General features: G+C 27.4%; 4 protein-coding genes across 5 annotated transcripts; 2 read left to right on the top strand and 2 right to left on the bottom strand.

Annotated features, from left to right (window-relative positions):
• The first annotated feature begins 6,097 nt into the window (after positions 1–6,097).
• On the top strand, positions 6,098–8,148 carry LOC122853480 (proline-rich protein PRCC-like). Its single transcript, XM_044153977.1, has 5 exons — positions 6,098–6,343; positions 6,513–6,868; positions 6,976–7,032; positions 7,116–7,973; positions 8,076–8,148. Exons 2-4 carry the CDS (start codon positions 6,701–6,703, stop codon positions 7,950–7,952), a joined length of 1,062 nt encoding a protein of 353 aa, XP_044009912.1. The 5' UTR covers positions 6,098–6,343; positions 6,513–6,700; the 3' UTR covers positions 7,953–7,973; positions 8,076–8,148.
• Positions 7,985–9,014, bottom strand: LOC122853481. The gene is made up of 2 exons (XM_044153978.1): positions 8,953–9,014; positions 7,985–8,880 (listed from the first exon to the last, which is right to left on the bottom strand). The coding sequence occupies exon 2, from the start codon at positions 8,878–8,880 to the stop codon at positions 8,020–8,022; it is 861 nt and encodes a 286-aa protein (XP_044009913.1). The 5' UTR covers positions 8,953–9,014; the 3' UTR covers positions 7,985–8,019.
• A 313-nt stretch (positions 9,015–9,327) lies between these two features.
• LOC122853478 (alpha-endosulfine) lies at positions 9,328–10,886 on the top strand. The gene is made up of 3 exons (XM_044153975.1): positions 9,328–9,880; positions 9,976–10,095; positions 10,187–10,886. Exons 1-3 carry the CDS (start codon positions 9,836–9,838, stop codon positions 10,367–10,369), a joined length of 348 nt encoding a protein of 115 aa, XP_044009910.1. The 5' UTR covers positions 9,328–9,835; the 3' UTR covers positions 10,370–10,886.
• Positions 10,882–18,056, bottom strand: LOC122853473 (long-chain-fatty-acid--CoA ligase ACSBG2). 2 transcript variants are annotated; one of them, XM_044153968.1, is made up of 8 exons: positions 17,544–18,056; positions 14,285–14,352; positions 14,130–14,208; positions 13,793–13,994; positions 13,564–13,698; positions 13,300–13,495; positions 12,133–13,224; positions 10,882–12,071 (listed from the first exon to the last, which is right to left on the bottom strand). In XM_044153968.1, exons 1-8 carry the CDS (start codon positions 17,545–17,547, stop codon positions 11,751–11,753), a joined length of 2,097 nt encoding a protein of 698 aa, XP_044009903.1. In that variant the 5' UTR covers positions 17,548–18,056; the 3' UTR covers positions 10,882–11,750. The 2 variants fall into 2 exon arrangements, with proteins under 2 accessions (XP_044009903.1, XP_044009902.1); XM_044153967.1 differs by lacking the exon at positions 17,544–18,056 and adding an exon at positions 15,187–15,405.
• Positions 18,057–18,274: the final 218 nt, after the last annotated feature.

Genomic DNA, 18,274 nt, shown 5'->3' with positions numbered 1-18,274 from the left:
TAGCTAAGGAAAAGATGTAGCTAAGGAAAAGATGTAGCTAAGGAAAAGATGTAGCTAAGGAAAAGATGTAGCTAAGGAAAAGATGTAGCTATGAAAAGATGTAGCTATGAAAAGATGTAGCTAAGGAAAAGATGTAGCTAAGGAAAAGATGTGAAGCTATGAAAAGATGTAGCTAAGGAAAAGATGTAGCTATGAAAAGATGTAGCTAGGAAAAGATGTAGCTATGAAAAGATGTAGCTAAGGAAAAGATGTAGCTAAGGAAAAGATGTAGCTATGAAAGAAAAGATGTAGCTAAGGAAAAGATGTAGCTAAAAGATGTAGCTAGGAAAAGATGTAGCTAAGGAAAAGATGTAGCTATGAAAAGATGTAGCTAAGGAAAAGATGTAGCTATGAAAAGATGTAGCTAAGGAAAAGATGTAGCTAAGGAAAAGATGTAGCTAAGGAAAAGATGTAGTAAGGAAAAGATGTAGCTAAGGAAAAGATGTGGAAGCTAAGGAAAAGATGTAGCTAAGGAAAAGATGTAGCTAGGAAAAGATGTAGCTAAGGAAAAGATGTAGCTAAGGAAAAGATGTAGCTAGGAAAAGATGTAGCTAGGAAAAGATGTAGCTAAGGAAAAGATGTAGCTATGAAAAGATGTAGCTAAGGAAAAGATGTAGCTAAGGAAAAGATGTAGCTAAGGAAAAGATGTAGCTAAGGAAAAGATGTAGCTAAGGAAAAGATGTAGCTAAGGAAAAGATGTAGCTAAGGAAAAGATGTAGCTGAGGGAAGGATGTAGCTAAGGAGAAGATGTAGGTGGGGGAAGGATGTTGATAAGGAAAAGATGTAGCTAAGGAAAAGATGTAGCTAAGGAAAAGATGTAGCTAAGGAAAAGATGAAGCTAAGGAAAAGATGTAGCTAAGGAAAAGATGTAGCTAAGGAAAAGATGTAGCTAAGGAAAAGATGTAGCTAAGGAAAAGATGTAGCTAAGGAAAAGATGTAGCTAAGGAAAAGATGTAGATATGAAAGACACGTAGCGATGGAAAAGATGTAGCTAAGGAAAAGATGAAGCTAAGGAAAAGATGTAGCTAAGGAAAAGATGTAGCTAAGGAAAAGATGTAGCTAAGGAAAAGATGTAGCTAAGGAAAAGATGTAGCTAAGGAAAAGATGTAGCTAAGGAAAAGATGTAGCTAAGGAAAGGATGTAGCTAAGGAAAAGATGTAGCTAAGGAAAAGATGGACTTGAGGAAAAGATGTAGCTAAGGAAAAGATGTAGCTAAGGAAAAGATGTAGCTAAGGAAAAGATGTAGCTAAGGAAAAGATGTAGCTAAGGAAAAGATGTAGCTAAGGAAAAGATGTAGCTAAGGAAAAGATGTAGCTAAGGAAAAGATGTAGCTAAGGAAAAGATGTAGCTAGGAAAAGATGTAGCTAAGGAAAAGATGTAGCTAAGGAAAAGATGTAGCTAAAGAAAAGATGTAGCTAAGGAAAAGATGTAGCTAAGGAAAAGATGTAGCTAAGGAAAAGATGTAGCTAAGGAAAAGATGTAGCTAAGGAAAAGATGTAGCTAAGGAAAAGATGTAGCTAAGGAAAAGATGTAGCTAAGGAAAAGATGTAGAGAAGGAAAAGATGTAGCTAAGGAAAAGATGTAGCTAAGGAAAAGATGTAGCTAAGGAAAAGATGTAGCTAAGGAAAAGATGTAGCTAAGGAAAAGATGTAGCGAAGGAAAAGATGTAGCTAAGGAAAAGATGTAGCTAAGGAAAAGATGTAGCTAAGGAAAAGATGTAGCTAAGGAAAAGATGTAGCTAAGGAAAAGATGTAGCTAAGGAAAAGATGTAGCTAAGGAAAAGATGTAGCTAAGGAAAAGATGTAGCTAAGGAAAAGATGTAGCTAAGGAAAAGATGTAGCTAAGGAAAAGATGTAGCTAAGGAAAAGATGTAGCTAGGAAAAGATGTAGCTAAGGAAAAGATGTAGCTAAGGAAAAGATGTAGCTAAGGAAAAGATGTAGCTAAGGAAAAGATGTAGCTAAGGAAAAGATGTAGCTAAGGAAAAGATGTAGCTAAGGAAAAGATGTAGCTAAGGAAAAGATGTAGCTAAGGAAAAGATGTAGCTAGGGAAAAGATGTAGCTAGGGAAAAGATGTAGCTAGGAAAGATGTAGCAGAAGAAAAGATGTAGCTAGGAAAAGATGTAGCTAAGGAAAAGATGTAGCTAAGGAAAAGATGTAGCTAGGAAAAGATGTAGCTAAGGAAAAGATGTAGCTAAGGAAAAGATGTAGCTAAGGAAAAGATGTAGCTAAGGAAAAGATGTAGCTAAGGAAAAGATGTAGCTAAGGAAAAGATGTAGCTAAGGAAAGATGTAGCTAAGGAAAAGATGTAGCTAAGGAAAAGATGTAGCTAAGGAAAAGATGTAGCTAAGGAAAAGATGTAGCTAAGGAAAAGATGTAGCTAAGGAAAAGATGTAGCTCATGAACAGATGTAGCTAAGCACAAGAGGTAGCAAAGGAAAAGATGTGCCTAAGGAAAAGATGTAGCTTAGGAAAAGATGTAGCTAAGGAAAAGATGTAGCTAAGGAAAAGATGTAGCTAAGGAAAAGATGTAGCTAAGGAAAAGATGTAGCTAAGGAAAAGATGTAGCTAAGGAAAAGATGTAGCTAAGGAAAAGATGTAGCTAAGGAAAAGATGTAGCTAAGGAAAGGATGTAGCTAAGGAAAGGATGTAGCTAAGGAAAGGATGTAGCTAAGGAAAGGATGTAGCTAAGGAAAAGATGTAGCTAAGGAAAAGATGTAGCTAAGGAAAAGATGTAGCTAAGGAAAAGATGTAGCTAAGGAAAAGATGTAGCTAAGGAAAAGATGTAGCTAAGGAAAAGATGTAGCTAGGAAAAGATGTAGCTAAGGAAAAGATGTAGCTAAGGAAAAGATGTAGCTAAGGAAAAGATGTAGCTAATGAAAAGATGTAGCTAAGGAAAAGATGTAGCTAAGGAAAAGATGTAGCTAAGGAAAAGATGTAGCTAAGGAAAAGATGTAGCTAAGGAAAAGATGTAGCGGAGGAAAAGAAGGAGTGTAGCTAAGGAAAAGATGTAGCTAAGGAAAAGATGTAGCTAAGGAAAAGATGTAGCTAAGGAAAAGATGTAGCTAAGGAAAAGATGTAGCTAAGGAAAAGATGTAGCTCAGAACAAGATGTAGCTAAGGAAAAGATGTAGCTAAGGAAAAGATGTAGCTAAGGAAAAGATGTAGCTCAGAACAAGATGTAGCTAAGGAAAAGATGTAGCTCAGAACAAGATGTAGCTAAGGAAAAGATGTAGCTAAGGAAAAGATGTAGCTAAGGAAAAGATGTAGCTAAGGAAAAGATGTAGCTAGGAAAAGATGTAGCTAGGAAAAGATGTAGCTAAGGAAAAGATGTAGCTAAGGAAAAGATGTAGCTAAGGAAAAGATGTAGCTAAGGAAAGATGTAGCTAAGGAAAAGATGTAGCTAAGGAAAAGATGTAGCTAGGAAAAGATGTAGCTAAGGAAAAGATGTAGCTAAGGAAAAGATGTAGCTAAGGAAAAGATGTAGCTAAGGAAAAGATGTAGCTAAGGAAAAGATGTAGCTAAGGAAAAGATGTAGCTAAGGAAAAGATGTAGCTATGGAAAAGATGTAGCTAAGGAAAAGATGTAGCTAAGGAAAAGATGTAGCTAAGGAAAAGATGTAGCTAAGGAAAAGATGTAGCTAAGGAAAAGATGTAGCTAAGGAAAAGATGTAGCTAAGGAAAAGATGTAGCTAAGGAAAAGATGTAGCTAAGGAAAAGATGTAGCTAAGGAAAAGATGTAGCTAAGGAAAAGATGTAGCTAAGGAAAAGATGTAGCTAAGGAAAAGATGTAGCTAAGGAAAAGATGTAGCTAAGGAAAAGATGTTAAGGAAAAGATGTAGCTAAGGAAAAGATGTAGCTAAGGAAAAGATGTAGCTAAGGAAAAGATGTAGCTAAGGAAAAGATGTAGCTAAGGAAAAGATGTAGCTAAGGAAAAGATGTAGCTAAGGAAAAAGATGTAGCTAAGGAAAAGATGTAGCTAAGGAAAAATTTTTATTGAAGTTTTGATCGACTCCCGAAAATTACCGACACAGATTCCTATATTACCATCTGATGGTAATGCAGATCCCTGCATTACCGACCGCGATGCAAGTTTCATGAGTCGTTCAAAACTTCAATAAAAATTTTCGACCCTTTGTTACCGACACAAAAATTTTTATTGTATTTTCGATCGACTCCCAAAACTTACCGACACAGACGCCTATATTACCAACTGATGATAACGTAGATACCTACTTTACCGACCGCGATGTAAGTTTCATGAGTCGTTCAAAACTTCAATAAAAATTTTTGACACTGTTACCGACATCAACAACATAAAAATCATATATACAATATACTCAATGATAACTGTACTAATAAATTTTATCTTCAAATAACTATATGATTGTTTCAATACATTTGTGAACAAACAACAAAATAAAATAACTTACGAAAATATAGTCTTCGAGATAGAAACATGCTAGCTCAACACTGATAAAGAAAGTATATTATATTACACATGTCTTAAGTATAAAAAAAAATATATATAAACTATCTACTAAAAAATATTACAAGTCCCAGCCTGTATGAACCAAGTATCAGTATGTTAAGAAAGAAACCACGCAAACAACCAAGTATTTATAAGCTATAAAGAATTTTTTTCTCTATCTATTTATAGCACCTACCTTCCAAAATTTTGTCCAAGTCCATAAACCCATGTAAATACAAAGTATGTCTTAAAATGATCCCCGTCAAAAAATAAGTACTTGTAAGCAAAAAAAAAAATATTTTTTCCCTCTATATATAGCACCTACCTTCCAAATTTTTGCCTAAGTCCAAATTCCCATTTATAAAGAGAATATTGAATGCCGGAATTAGCTGCTGTTGTTGTTGCATTTAGAATCATTGATTTTATTTATTTGAATTTATTTATTTGAATTTATTTTGAGAATTTCAAATTTCGGAATTGACTGCTCTTACGGATATACTTGAAACTATTTATATTTTGAATTTATTTTTCAAGATCTCTACTTTTTTATGTCAATGATAAGTTACCGACCGAGCACACATTTTTTCAGCGCTTTGCGCCGGGTATTGGTTTATTAATACCCTTAGACGCCCACAGCCCCAACCAACCAACCACACGGGGCTGCAGGCGTCGACCACTCGATGACTGAAGTATACCACAGTAAGCCAATCAAATTAAACTACTCTAAACAACAAACTATATATAAAAAACTCTACTTTGCTTACGTGTACCAACTAAAGGATACAAGATAGCATTTGGCCTAAATACTATGTTGTATACTTCAGTCACGTCACTGTGGTATACGGGGGGATCCCCCGTTAGTGATGACATTTTGGTCCTTATATATTAAACGTCATGCAACTTGACAACTTGTGAGAAAAGTACAATTTTATGAATCCCAATAACCCGCTTAATATTAATCCTAAAAATACCTATCAAACATCATTAACTTTCTTTTTTTAATCCGCATCCAATCATTATCGCTATTATTTATTTATTCCATTTTTTAATTAATCCAAAATAACTTGTAATATCAAACATCATCCTAGCCATACAGTATACCCATACATGATTTTCAAATTCTCATAGCTTCCTCAATATCCATCCTAAAATTATGATTCAAACGGCATTAAATTCTCTATTAAATTACGCAAATTATCATCACAATAGATTATTTTATAAACAATTAATTAATTTACTAAAAACAATTTAATTATACATTATTTTCTTGCCACGAGGCCTTGTCCGTAAGGTGCTGCCTCAACGGCAAATCCAAAAACCAAAAATATTCAAAATCCGAAAATTGACATATACATTTTGTTAAATAATTCAACTCCCCATAATTTCCTCATATAAATAAATCAATTCTAAACATTGTTATTTAAAAAGATTTTTAATTAAACTATTCCTTCATTTATTAATTAATTAAATAAAAATTATTAACAAGATTGTTGTCTACCAAGGCCGTTAGGTGGACAGCCGACCCCGTGAAAAACACCAAATAATAACAATAGTACAAGAGATTGTTGTCCACCAAAGCCGTTAGATGGACGGTTGACCCCGTGAAAAACACCAAATAATAACAACAGTACAAGATCCTGTCAAATTTTCACAAATCTTTCAAATAAATATAAACTGTTGTTAAATCAATCAATTAAATTATTCTAAACACATTGTGTTATTTATAAATTATTGTGAATTTTGTTAAAAACTAATAGACATGGCAAGACTCTTGGAACTGCAGACAAATTTTCATTTGTAATGAAACATTTTAATTTGTTCAAAACAATGGACAATCGGTATGTCAATATCAACTTATATTTTATTGTTAATCATTATTTAATACATAAACAATTATATCAACAGTGTTTCTTGTTAAAAAAAAAAAAAAAACAACAATTATTATTTGAGAATAATTTGGTATCTTATTCTGATAAATATTTATAACATAATTTTGAATGTTGACAGATGGCAACAAGTGTGTGACTGCAGATACAAAATGAAATGTGCCAATGTATCCAATTATAATTAATCAAAAACAAGTATTATTAAAACTGAAACAAAAGAATAACTAAATTGATTTGTCATTTGAGCCAAAATTATTTTTGAGTAAAGTGAATTGATTTGTTTCATCAATAAACAATTCAAGTTTCAACATGAGTCTAGTTGCATATGACAGTAGTGCAGATGATGTCAGTGATGAAGAACAAGACGTTTTAATACCTGCATCATCATCATCAACGTTATTGTTGAATAAAAATACAAATTTATCAGAGAAAAAAAATCGAGATCCTGTTAAAATCACAGTTCCATCACTTTCTGATGTAAGTTTTTAAATATTTCAAATTTTATATCATTGTATAAAAATTATACTTATTTCAAAACTATTTATTAATCAACTCTTGTTTTTTTTTTTTTTTTTATTTTCTAGTTCAAAGATGTAGACGACGAAATTGAATTTAAAAAAAATAAAATACAACCATCACAGGTACTTGTTAAATTTCTATATTAAAAATTCAATTTTAATAATTGTCGTTTGATGATTTTTTATTTTTTTTTTTATTTTTTTAGACGGGAAGTGGTTTATTGGCATTATTACCACCACCAAAAGGATCACAAACACTGGCAAATTTTATACCTCATGTATTAAAAAGACCACAAACAAAAACAACAAGTACAAACAAGAAACTTATTTCATCATCAGCATCATCAATTAGTTGTATAAAAGAAATAACTGATTCATTGACTTTATTAAAATACGATTCAAATTCTGACAATGATGATGATGACCAACAATCATTTTCATCAACGAGTAATAAAAAAATTGATTTTTTTTCACTAAATAAACCAATTGCTTTACCAATTACACCAGAAATTGAAGCACAAAATTTATATAAACCACCATCATCAGTAGTTGATGATGATGATGATGAAGTAATAAATGAAGCGAAAAATAAATCAACTCTTATGAGTAATGTTGCTAATCTTTCTAGAGATGAAATAATAATGAAAAATAAAACTGATATTGGTCCAAAATTACCAATACCAGAACAAGAATATCATGTTGATGAACAAGGTAATGTTGCATTTGATGAAAAAGCCATTGAATATTTATGTGGTAAACGTGGTGTTAAAAGAAAAGCTCAACTTATTAATTCAACAAATATCATTGATATTAATGGTGAAGATATTAAACCAGATGAAAGAGAATGGATGGTAAAAGCTTTAACTGAAAATCCAATTCAAAGACCAATTAAAATTGGATCTGGTCCTGGTGGACAATCTAAAAAGAAACATCAAATAACATATTTAGCACATCAAGCTAAAGCCATGGAAGTTGAATTACAAAATCAATGGGCATCAAATAGAATTGCTAAAAATCAAGCAAAATCAAAATATGGTTTTTAATTTTATTATTAATTTTATTTTGTATGTGTAAATAAAATAAAAGTAAGATAAAATAAGATATACATTATTATTTACCCATTTTTTTATCAAGTAAATATTTAACTTGTTGTCTTTTTATTTCAGTTTGTTCAACAACAGCTTTAGCTTGTCTAATATCTGGTGGTAAATTTTGATAATAATTTAATGATTTTGTTAATTCAGCAAGTTCACCACTTGCTCCCATACAATATTTATATTTTTTTAATATTGCATCAGGACCATCATTGTCAATACTCATATCAATTAATTCTTTTTCTAAATTATCAATAATTCTCTTGTAATCATTTAATTTTGTTTGATTTTGAATTATTTCTGAATATTGATACTCTGAATTTTTATTATCACCACCACCACCACCACCAAAATCACGTTCATTATCAATAATATCACAAATATATTGTACTTTTTCTTGTACTTTTGTAACTTTATCTTGAATTTTTGAATATTTAATACACAATTCTTCATATATTTTTTTTAATGCTCTATCATTTCTTGTTTTAATAATTTCTTGACATTTATCATTTTCCATTGTAACAACAAGACTAGTTTCATCAAAATCAATAATATTTTTATTTTTTAATACAACACCAGCTTTTTCCAAACCAGTATTTGTTTCATATGACAATGATTGTGTATCAATTTCTAGAAATTTAAGTAAATTTATTATTTCCTTTTCAATGAAATTATTTTCTGCCAATGTTTCTTGCATTACTTTCAAAAGAATATCAAGTTTTTTATTAACAACATTTTGATTATGTTGATGTTGATGTTGATCAAAAGCTGTTACAGTACTTGGACGAGTATGACTACTCCAAGTGCTTTGACTACTCATTTGGCTTGTAGTAACACAACTGTTATGATCATTTGTCATTGACATGTTCCAATTCATCTAAAATTTATTAAATCCAAAAAAACAATCAATTATTATTAATTTAAAAGCAACTTTTCTATATCTACTTACTCTGCTTACTCTTTTCTTTTCTAATTTCTATTCAGTCTATTCTATATGTTGATTGTTATTATCAGTTATTATTGAAATTAATCAAGTGCTACCAACCATATAAAAATAAATAAAACATACATTATTATTTACTTGACCCAACCTTACCTAAAATATTAACACCCTATTAATAATAATAGGTATATAACAACTAGACTATTTAAATAATATTATTACTGTTATTATCATCAATTGATTTAATATAATTATAATTTTAATTTCATATGTAATTTTGTGTAATTTGTTATTAATAATTGTAAGCACGCATGCGTGACGTTGTGTGTCTCACACACACACACACGCACGCATCAAGTTCAATCTGTATTGTTATTATTATTTTTTTTTTTTCATCATCAATTTATTTACATACAACCCTTATCCATAGTTATCTATTCATTTAAAAAAAAAAAAGTAAAAACCTGTTAAATAAAAAAATATTAATCCATCTTACTCTGTCTCTCTTGATTTCGATTCTCAAGACTGCTCAAGACTCAAGAGTGTATATCTATACCGATAATAAAAAATAATAAATAAATCAATGTGCTGCATGTATGTACATATTGAGCTAATATAATACATATTTGCTTGCGTGTGTGTGTGTGTGTGTGTGTATATGTGTAGAGACTACATGTATATATTTACTTATTTATTTTATACAGCATCAATATAAATTATAATTTTTTATAAATAAGTAAAATCCACTATACATATCTACCTATATATTATTATTTTATACATGTGCTGAGGATTTTTGTGTGAATTTGAAAGGTGATTATAAAAAGTGACAACAATTAGCTTCAAACGTGTACGAGTTGATAGCAACATTACGCCGAAGCGAGCTAAAATGAGTGACGAGCAGACAACAATGGAGCCGCCTCAAGCACCGCAGGTTTTATAAAATTTTTTTTATTTTTTTATTTTTATTAAAAAATATAATTATTTGCTTGTTTTATTAATTTATTATTATTTTTGGTTAACCGACAGTTGTCAACAAATGACATTGAAAAGCTAGAGGAGGCTAAACTCAAGGCAAAATTTCCAAACACAGGTGGTCGTCCAATTAGTGGTCATTCAGCATTTTTACAAAAAAGACTTGCAAAAGGGGTTAGTATTAAAGACACAATTAATTTAATTATTAGGTATAATTTTTCTTTTTCTTTTTGTTATAAATTTTTTTCCTTGTTTATATTTATAGCAAAAATTTTTTGACTCTGGAGATTATCAAATGGCTAAACAAAAACAAGCAGCCAAACCAAAACCAACTGGAGTTTTACCAACTGGTGATGCTATTCCAACTCCAGAAACAGTTCCACAAAGAAAAACATCAATTATTCAACAAAAATTTAATTCTTCATCAACTACTTCATCATCATCATAATTAAATCTAGTTTATTATTTTTTTTTTCATTCTTTTTCTTATTATTATTTTGAATGTCGTTTAATTTTATTAAATCATCAGTCTATTTAAAATTTACACGACAGTTAGCGTCATTTAATATTTACATTATTATTAGATAATATAATTAATAATTATCACCAGTGCTCGAAATAAATAAATAAATGTTGTTATGGATCTGTATTCATTCAATAAATTTCATCAGTAACTTTAATAATTTTTTTTTTTTGCTTATGATATTAACTATACTGTAATTTATTTTTATGATAATGTTTCAAAACACTGATGATAATAAATAATGAAATAAAAAATAAAAAAAAAGGCAAATAGTAAAAAATAACTTGTATGCTACTCACATGATATTTAAATTTACAAATAAAATATTCAAAGTGTTGATTATTTATTTATTGTCTCAATGAGAATGAATATTTATTTTTATATGAAATATATAATAATGATGTAAATTGATTGAAAGAAAATAAATCATAATATTATGGATTATTTTATTTTATTTTATTTTATTTTATTTATAGGTATAGTTATATACACAATAATTTACAAATTATTATTCAATTTTAGAAAAAATATAATGCAAGACAACTCTGAAAATAATAATAATAATAATAATGACAAAACAAATTTAAAACCAATACATATATATTATTATTATTATTATTATTATTAAATTAAATAATTATATTGTCATACTTAATTATTAAATATTTTTGTCTAATTCCATTATGCAAACGCCATTTGATTCACAATATATTCAACAACAAAACAACAATAACAACAACAACAACAACAACTGCAACAGTATTAAATAAATTAAATTTACCATTTAAATATTCTTTACATAATATATGTTTGGCAACATTGAATAAATTAATATACATATTGCCTATAAATTATTTGTTTTACAATAAGTACAATAATTATTATAAATTATAATATAAAATCCATAAAAAGGCACTTGTTAGGATTATTATTTAAGTACTATGTATTGTTGTTGTTGTTGTTGTTATTATTATTATTATTATTATTACTACATTATAAAAATTCATTTAAAGTTTATACATACAAGGCATTTTATACATAGTCATAATATTAAAACGAGCAAATAATTTTGTCATTATTCACAATGCAATATTTACACTCATACAAAATATCGTATATATATATATATATATATAGTGAATCGTCAAATTGTTGTTTTATTACCCGCATATTTATTATTATTATTATTATTATTATTATAAGTTATAGCAAAATTACTTTTTTTTTTTTTTTTTTTTTCTTTAATTAATATCAATTATTGTTGATCGATAAGAGAGTACGAGTTTTGAATTAATTAATTAATTAATTAATTGTACATATCGTCAATGAGCTGTTTGTACATTTTAGCAACAACATTTCTTCTAAGTTTTAAAGTAGGACCCAATTCTCCAGTTGGAATTGAAAAATCATGAGGTAATATTGTAAATTTTTGTAATTTTTGTGCATTACTTATTGCATGCTCATTTGTTCTTTTAATGGCTTTTTCAATTTCTTGATAAATTGCTGAATCTTTTGTTTGAATAATTTCAGTAACAGTTGTTGCTTTACTGCCAATTGAATTTGCCCATATTTTTGTTGTTGACAATAGTGTATCAAGTGGTTCTCCACTTTCTGGATCCATATCGGTCTATAATAGAAATTAAATATTAAATTAAATATTAAATATTAAATATTAAATATTTAATTACCTTTAGTGTTACTAAAATTGTTAAATATTTTTTCATATCACCAATAAGCATTGCATTACTTAATGCTGGCAATTCTTTTAATAATTGTTGTTCAATTTGTACTGGTGGTATATTTTCACCACCAGCAGTTATAACAAGTTCTTTAATTCTTCCAGTAACATAAAGAAATCCTTTTCCATCAATTCTACCAAGATCACCACTGTGTAACCATCCATCATTATCTTTAGCTTCTTTTGTTTTATCTGGTTCATTTAAATATCCCATAAAAACATGACGTCCACCCATACATATTTCACCCTCACCAGTATCATCTGGATTATGTAATTTTGTTTTAATATTTTTTAATACTGGACCAACACTACCTAATTTATATCTATCATTTGTTGCAAGTGTATGAGCACCAGAACATTCAGACATTCCATATGCTTCCATTATTGGCATATCTAAACTCATAAAATATTTTTTAATATCATCACTCAGGGGTGCTGCTGCTGTTACAAATATTTTACATCTATCAAGACCCAATGTTTTTTTAATTTTATTAAATATTAACCATTTTGCAATTAAATAACCCCATGTTTTATAATCAACACCATTCATTTTATTCATATTATAAAATAAACCTTGTGATTTTGCCCATCCAGCAATCCATGTTTTAATTGAACCATTATTTTTAGCAACAATCATCATTTTTTCATATATTTTTTCCCATACACGTGGTACACCAAGAAATGCTGTTGGTCTTGCATATGTTAATGTCTCAATAAGACTACCTTTTAATGCATTTTTATCAGCAAAATAAACTGTTGCACCAATTGTTAAACTTGTAAATATATCAACAACTTGAGCAGCAACATGTGATAATGGCAAATAACTAACAATTATTTCACATTTATCATCAAATTTAACAGCATCTTTAACTGATTTAGCATCAAGTGTTAAATTATCATGACTCAACATAACTGCTTTTGGATGGCCAACTGTACCAGATGTATAAACAAGTGTACAACATTCATTTACTCCAATTGTTGATAATACATGATCAAGTTTATTGTCTGTTTCAGCTCTACCAATTTCCAAGACATCATCCCACTGTTTTTTTTTTTTTTAAATAATTTAAATAATTATTATTATTATAAATTTTATTTATTTACTTTTTATACTTACACTGAGTACATTTTTTTCTTTTGGAATTCCTTCATATTGAATAATGGCTTTTAAATCTGGTAAATTATGTTTTATTTCAAGAATTTTTTCAAGCTGTTTACTATCTTCAACAACAATAATATTGGCTCTACTATGTTGAGCACAATATTGACATGACTCTGATGAATTTGTTGTATAAATACCAGCAGCAAATCCTCTAAAATAATATAAATTAAAATTATTTATTTATTTTTTAATTGTCATTGATTCATTATTATTCATTACCCAGCATATATTGCAGCAATGTCAGATATAAACCATTGGGGTGAATTGAAACCGACAATTGCAACACTGTGATATCTTTCCAAGCCAAGTTTTAAAAATGCTTTGGCCACTGTTTTAACTTCTGTCTCATATTCTCTAAAATAAATTTTAAATTTATCAATCAACTCTTGATTACAAATATTATCATCATTAACATTAACATTATCATTATTATTATAATATTACAAACTTGTAGGTATATGTTGTTCTTTTTCCATCAACACCAGCTCTTGATACCAAAGCAAGATGATCTGGATATTTTTTTGCTGTTTTAGTCAACAAGCCAGGTATTGATATGTATTCAAATGGTTGAGAGGAATCATGCTTTATTCTAACTCGTCCATTGGCATCCCAAGTTGTGTCAATATTTGAAGGAAGAATTTGATCTGGGCCTGAAATATATTTTACATCTATCAGAAGAGTCGTACAAAATGTTTTTTTTTTTTTTTTTTTTCAATAATAATAATAATATTAATCAATTAATTGATGATAATAATAAATTAAATTAAATTAAAATAAAATATTACCATCACGACCAGTATCACTTGCACGAACGTAATCAATTTTCGGTTCAGTTAAAGTATCATTATTATCTACTGGGGCCACCTAAATATAACATAAATTATTATTATTATTATTATTATTTTAAATATAAAAATTAAAATTTGAAGAAAAAACAAACTTTATCATTGTGAGAAAATCCGTTGACATATCCATTTGATAGATGAGGCTGTATTGCAGTCATATTATCTGAAAAAAATAATTAATAATCAAATAAACATTTAATGACATTATAAATTTTTTTGTTGTCTTTGTCATCATAATTAGTTGTAGGGTCAGAGTTCATTATTATTATTATTACATGTAGGCAATTATGAAAATATAAAATAAAATCTATATAATTGGATCATAATAAAAATTTATAATAACAAAAAAAAAAAAAAAAAAAAACATCAGCTGACATGTGTGGTGGTGGTGTGAGAGTGTCAATGAAACATCTTGAACTTTAATCGAATGCATGTACAATAATGATAATAATAATCATAATAGTAATATTAATATTCTGATGGTGTCAAACAATTATTACAAGTGTTTTTATTTATTTATTTTTTTCTTTCTCAATTTCCAATTCAAAAATATACTCAAATCAAACTCTTGGAATAATATAAATATGTATTGTTTTTTTTTTTTTCTTTTTTTTTTTTTGATGATTCTTGTAACTCGTTATCACATGTATAAATCATTTAAAATTAAAATTTTTGTATTTTTTTCTCTATCGTGTGGTCATTGTCGTTGTCGATAATAAATTAAAAACTGGTCATCAATCTTTATTCTTAAGTTAATATCAAAGTTCAAAGTATAATATCATCATCAATAAAAAAATAGAACAAATGATATTATATATTAATGATGATGATGATGATGATGATTTCAATCTTAGTTTAAAGTCTAACTTTTATTTTTTAAAAATCATACAACGCCCAAAAATAAAACAATAATATTCTAAATATTATAATCCACTTTGTTAAATAATAAATATTAACAACAACAACAACAACAAGATGACTATATTTTTTATGATACCTTTATACATGAACATCACCATTGCAGTTTTTTTATTATTATTATTAATAATATGGTATTTAGATTAATGACTAAAACTTGTATCTCAGCACAGAACGTAATAGACGTCAACAACAACAACAGGACACGCAGTTTTTATTATTATTAAAAAAAATAAGAGTGCAATTTATTTAACTGAATAAAAGTGATATACTTGTATGTCAAAAATCAATAAAACTCTCTCTCTCTCTCTCTCCGTTTCAAGCATGTCATTTACAAAGAAAAAAAAAAAAAAAAAACTATTATAGTACTATGAGTATTGAGTATGGTATTGCTATTGTTATATGCGCACAAGTGGCGGGTAAATTCAAGTTGTATTATCATACAGGTACAGGTATATGATGAAATGATATAAAATAAAAGTGAATTAAACAAAACTTATTATTATTATATATACAAGTACATAAAATAAATGGAAAAATAAATTAATTATTTAATTACCAGAGTTTTAATATTCTGAAGAGTCAAAATAAGCTAATAAATTAATAAAATAATTGAGAAAAGAGCTGATTAAAGTCAGCTGTTGATGATGATTTATTTTTTTTTCAAAAAACAATATCTACTGCTTGGATAAGAGTTAAACTTTGAATGACTTGAAATCAAGCTCATAAAGAGACTTTTGTTCCTGATGTATATTCCATGAGATAACACACTCGACAGCAAATTTAACTTGCGTAACTCTTTTTTTTTTTTTTTTTTATTTATTTTTTTTTCAAATATTGATGATGATGATGATGATGATGATGTGGATTAAGGAAAAAATGAAGGGTAATTATAAAAATAATTACACACAATTTTTTCAATAAAAAACTATAAATAATATAATATCATGTTAATTATAATTGGGTAATAATATTTTTTCAAATAATAATCGTCACAATTATCAATTTTTTTCAATGACATTTGTTTTTTGAATGAATAACATATAATAGACTTGTCATTTTTTTTTCATATTCAGTCTGATGAAAATTTCATCTTTTATTTAACAGTATATATGTAATTAATATCAGGTTTCCTGACGGTCATAATGATAATAGTATAACATGCAATAAGTGAATACAAAACTACTAGTTTAATTTTTTTTCTTAAAAACATTCAATTATTTCAAAAAAAAAACCCAAACGATTATTTATTCAATTGAATTTAATGATTTTTCAGATTCCCATACAAGTCTTTTGCACAAATGATAAAGATAATAATTGTTATGCTGCAAGCAAATATCTATCATATATATATAAGTTAAGTAATGAATGATTGTTGATCAAGTATGTAAAAGCATGAGTGCATTACAAATTTCAAAGTCGTCGTCAGCAATCATACTGACCTTTAAACACCAACACTTGGATATCAAAAAAACATTTATAAATTTTTCTTTTTCAATATAATGATAATGAATAATGATAGAATAAAACAATAAAATATATTCAAGACAAATAGAGTTGTATCTCTCTCATCTTTCTTTAGCTACATAATTTCTTGTAACATAATTATTTTTGCATATTAAATGGCCAAATAAAATATTTATATATATATATATTTTTTTTTTTAAATATACTACAGTAATTCTCAAATAATCAAAGTTCATTTTAAACAAGAGACAAGTATAAAAAAAAAAATACATGATTAATAATTATCTCGGTTTATCAATGATAAAAAATAAAAAAAATAAAAAAAACGAATTATTATTATTACTATTTTTAGTTTTATATAGGAACATTATATTTATACACAAATTTGTTTACAATATTATTATTTAATAATATTGTCAGCATAGTATAATAATTTATATATCAATCACTCTTATTTATTAATATAAAATTAAAAATATTAAATTCATGTGTAATTTTTCTCAATTGATTCGCATGCTATTTGTTAGATAAATGCAATACATATATAATTATAATCTTGGCGTGACATTTAATTGATGCATGAATTAATAATTATTGTCAATGTCACACGCGATGCGTATATATTTTAATAATATATAATAATAATAATTTATATTGTATTATATGGCTACTATAAAGTGCAATGCAACACGTGCTTTTATTGTCATAATATTATGTATATACCTATAGGTATTTTTTATTTATTTACATTTAAATTTTTTAATGTTTTGCCATAAAAGAGAGAAAGAGAGAAAAAAATATATACTCCTTTAATAGTAGAATAATGCTACAAGTATAAAATAAAATTTAAAAAAAAATAAAAGATATGTATGTATGTATGCATGTATATGTGACTTGGCTTTGCCCTCTTTTTTTGTTTTATTTAATTATTTTATAATCAAGAAAATTCATATTTTGTACTTTACTTACTCATTATTGTTTTTAAAAAATAATTCAATTCTATTGTAGCCAGTTGTTTTTTTAATAATAGAGAAAAAACTAAAAGTTTATTAATCACACACCAAAAAAAAAAATAAATAAATAAATAAATAGGTAAATTAATTAAAACAACAACACACTAAAATTGTAACACAATTGTTATTATTATTATTATTATTATTAAAAAAATATTGAGTTAATTATTTAATGTTTAGTTTGAAGACTCAATAAATAATTATATTGCAAGTCGATATTATATAGCATTTATCAACCTATCAATAATAATAATGATAGGATAAATTGAATTATGTTAAAAAAAATATGTAGCACAGAAAAAGAATCATACGTCTGATCACGCCACAATGCACTGACCTCACATATAGCACAAGCACTTGTGTGAACATATACAACAACTGTATATAGACGCGTGCCACGTGTTATTAGTTATTATCTACTGACTACTGACTACTACTGGAGTACAGAGTACTGGCTTCAACTTGCACCTATGTACAATTTGTTAAAAAAACCTCAACCTCTATAAAATAAATATACATATAGGTATATTTAAATAATTGGTATTATATTATCATATTATTCGTCACACAAAAATGACAATTTATATACCTCTCTCTCTCTCTCTCTCTCTTTACCGATGTAATATGTTAAAAATGACGTGTTAAAAACTATAATACATAGGTATACCTGAATGATATTGTAATAAA

Source organism: Aphidius gifuensis, linkage group LG3, assembly GCF_014905175.1.
Source record: "Aphidius gifuensis isolate YNYX2018 linkage group LG3, ASM1490517v1, whole genome shotgun sequence".
In the NCBI taxonomy this organism is placed as follows: Eukaryota; Metazoa; Arthropoda; class Insecta; order Hymenoptera; family Braconidae; genus Aphidius; species Aphidius gifuensis.
The sequence above is the reverse complement of the archived record's forward strand: the minus strand, read 5'-3'. Positions and strand labels throughout refer to the sequence as shown.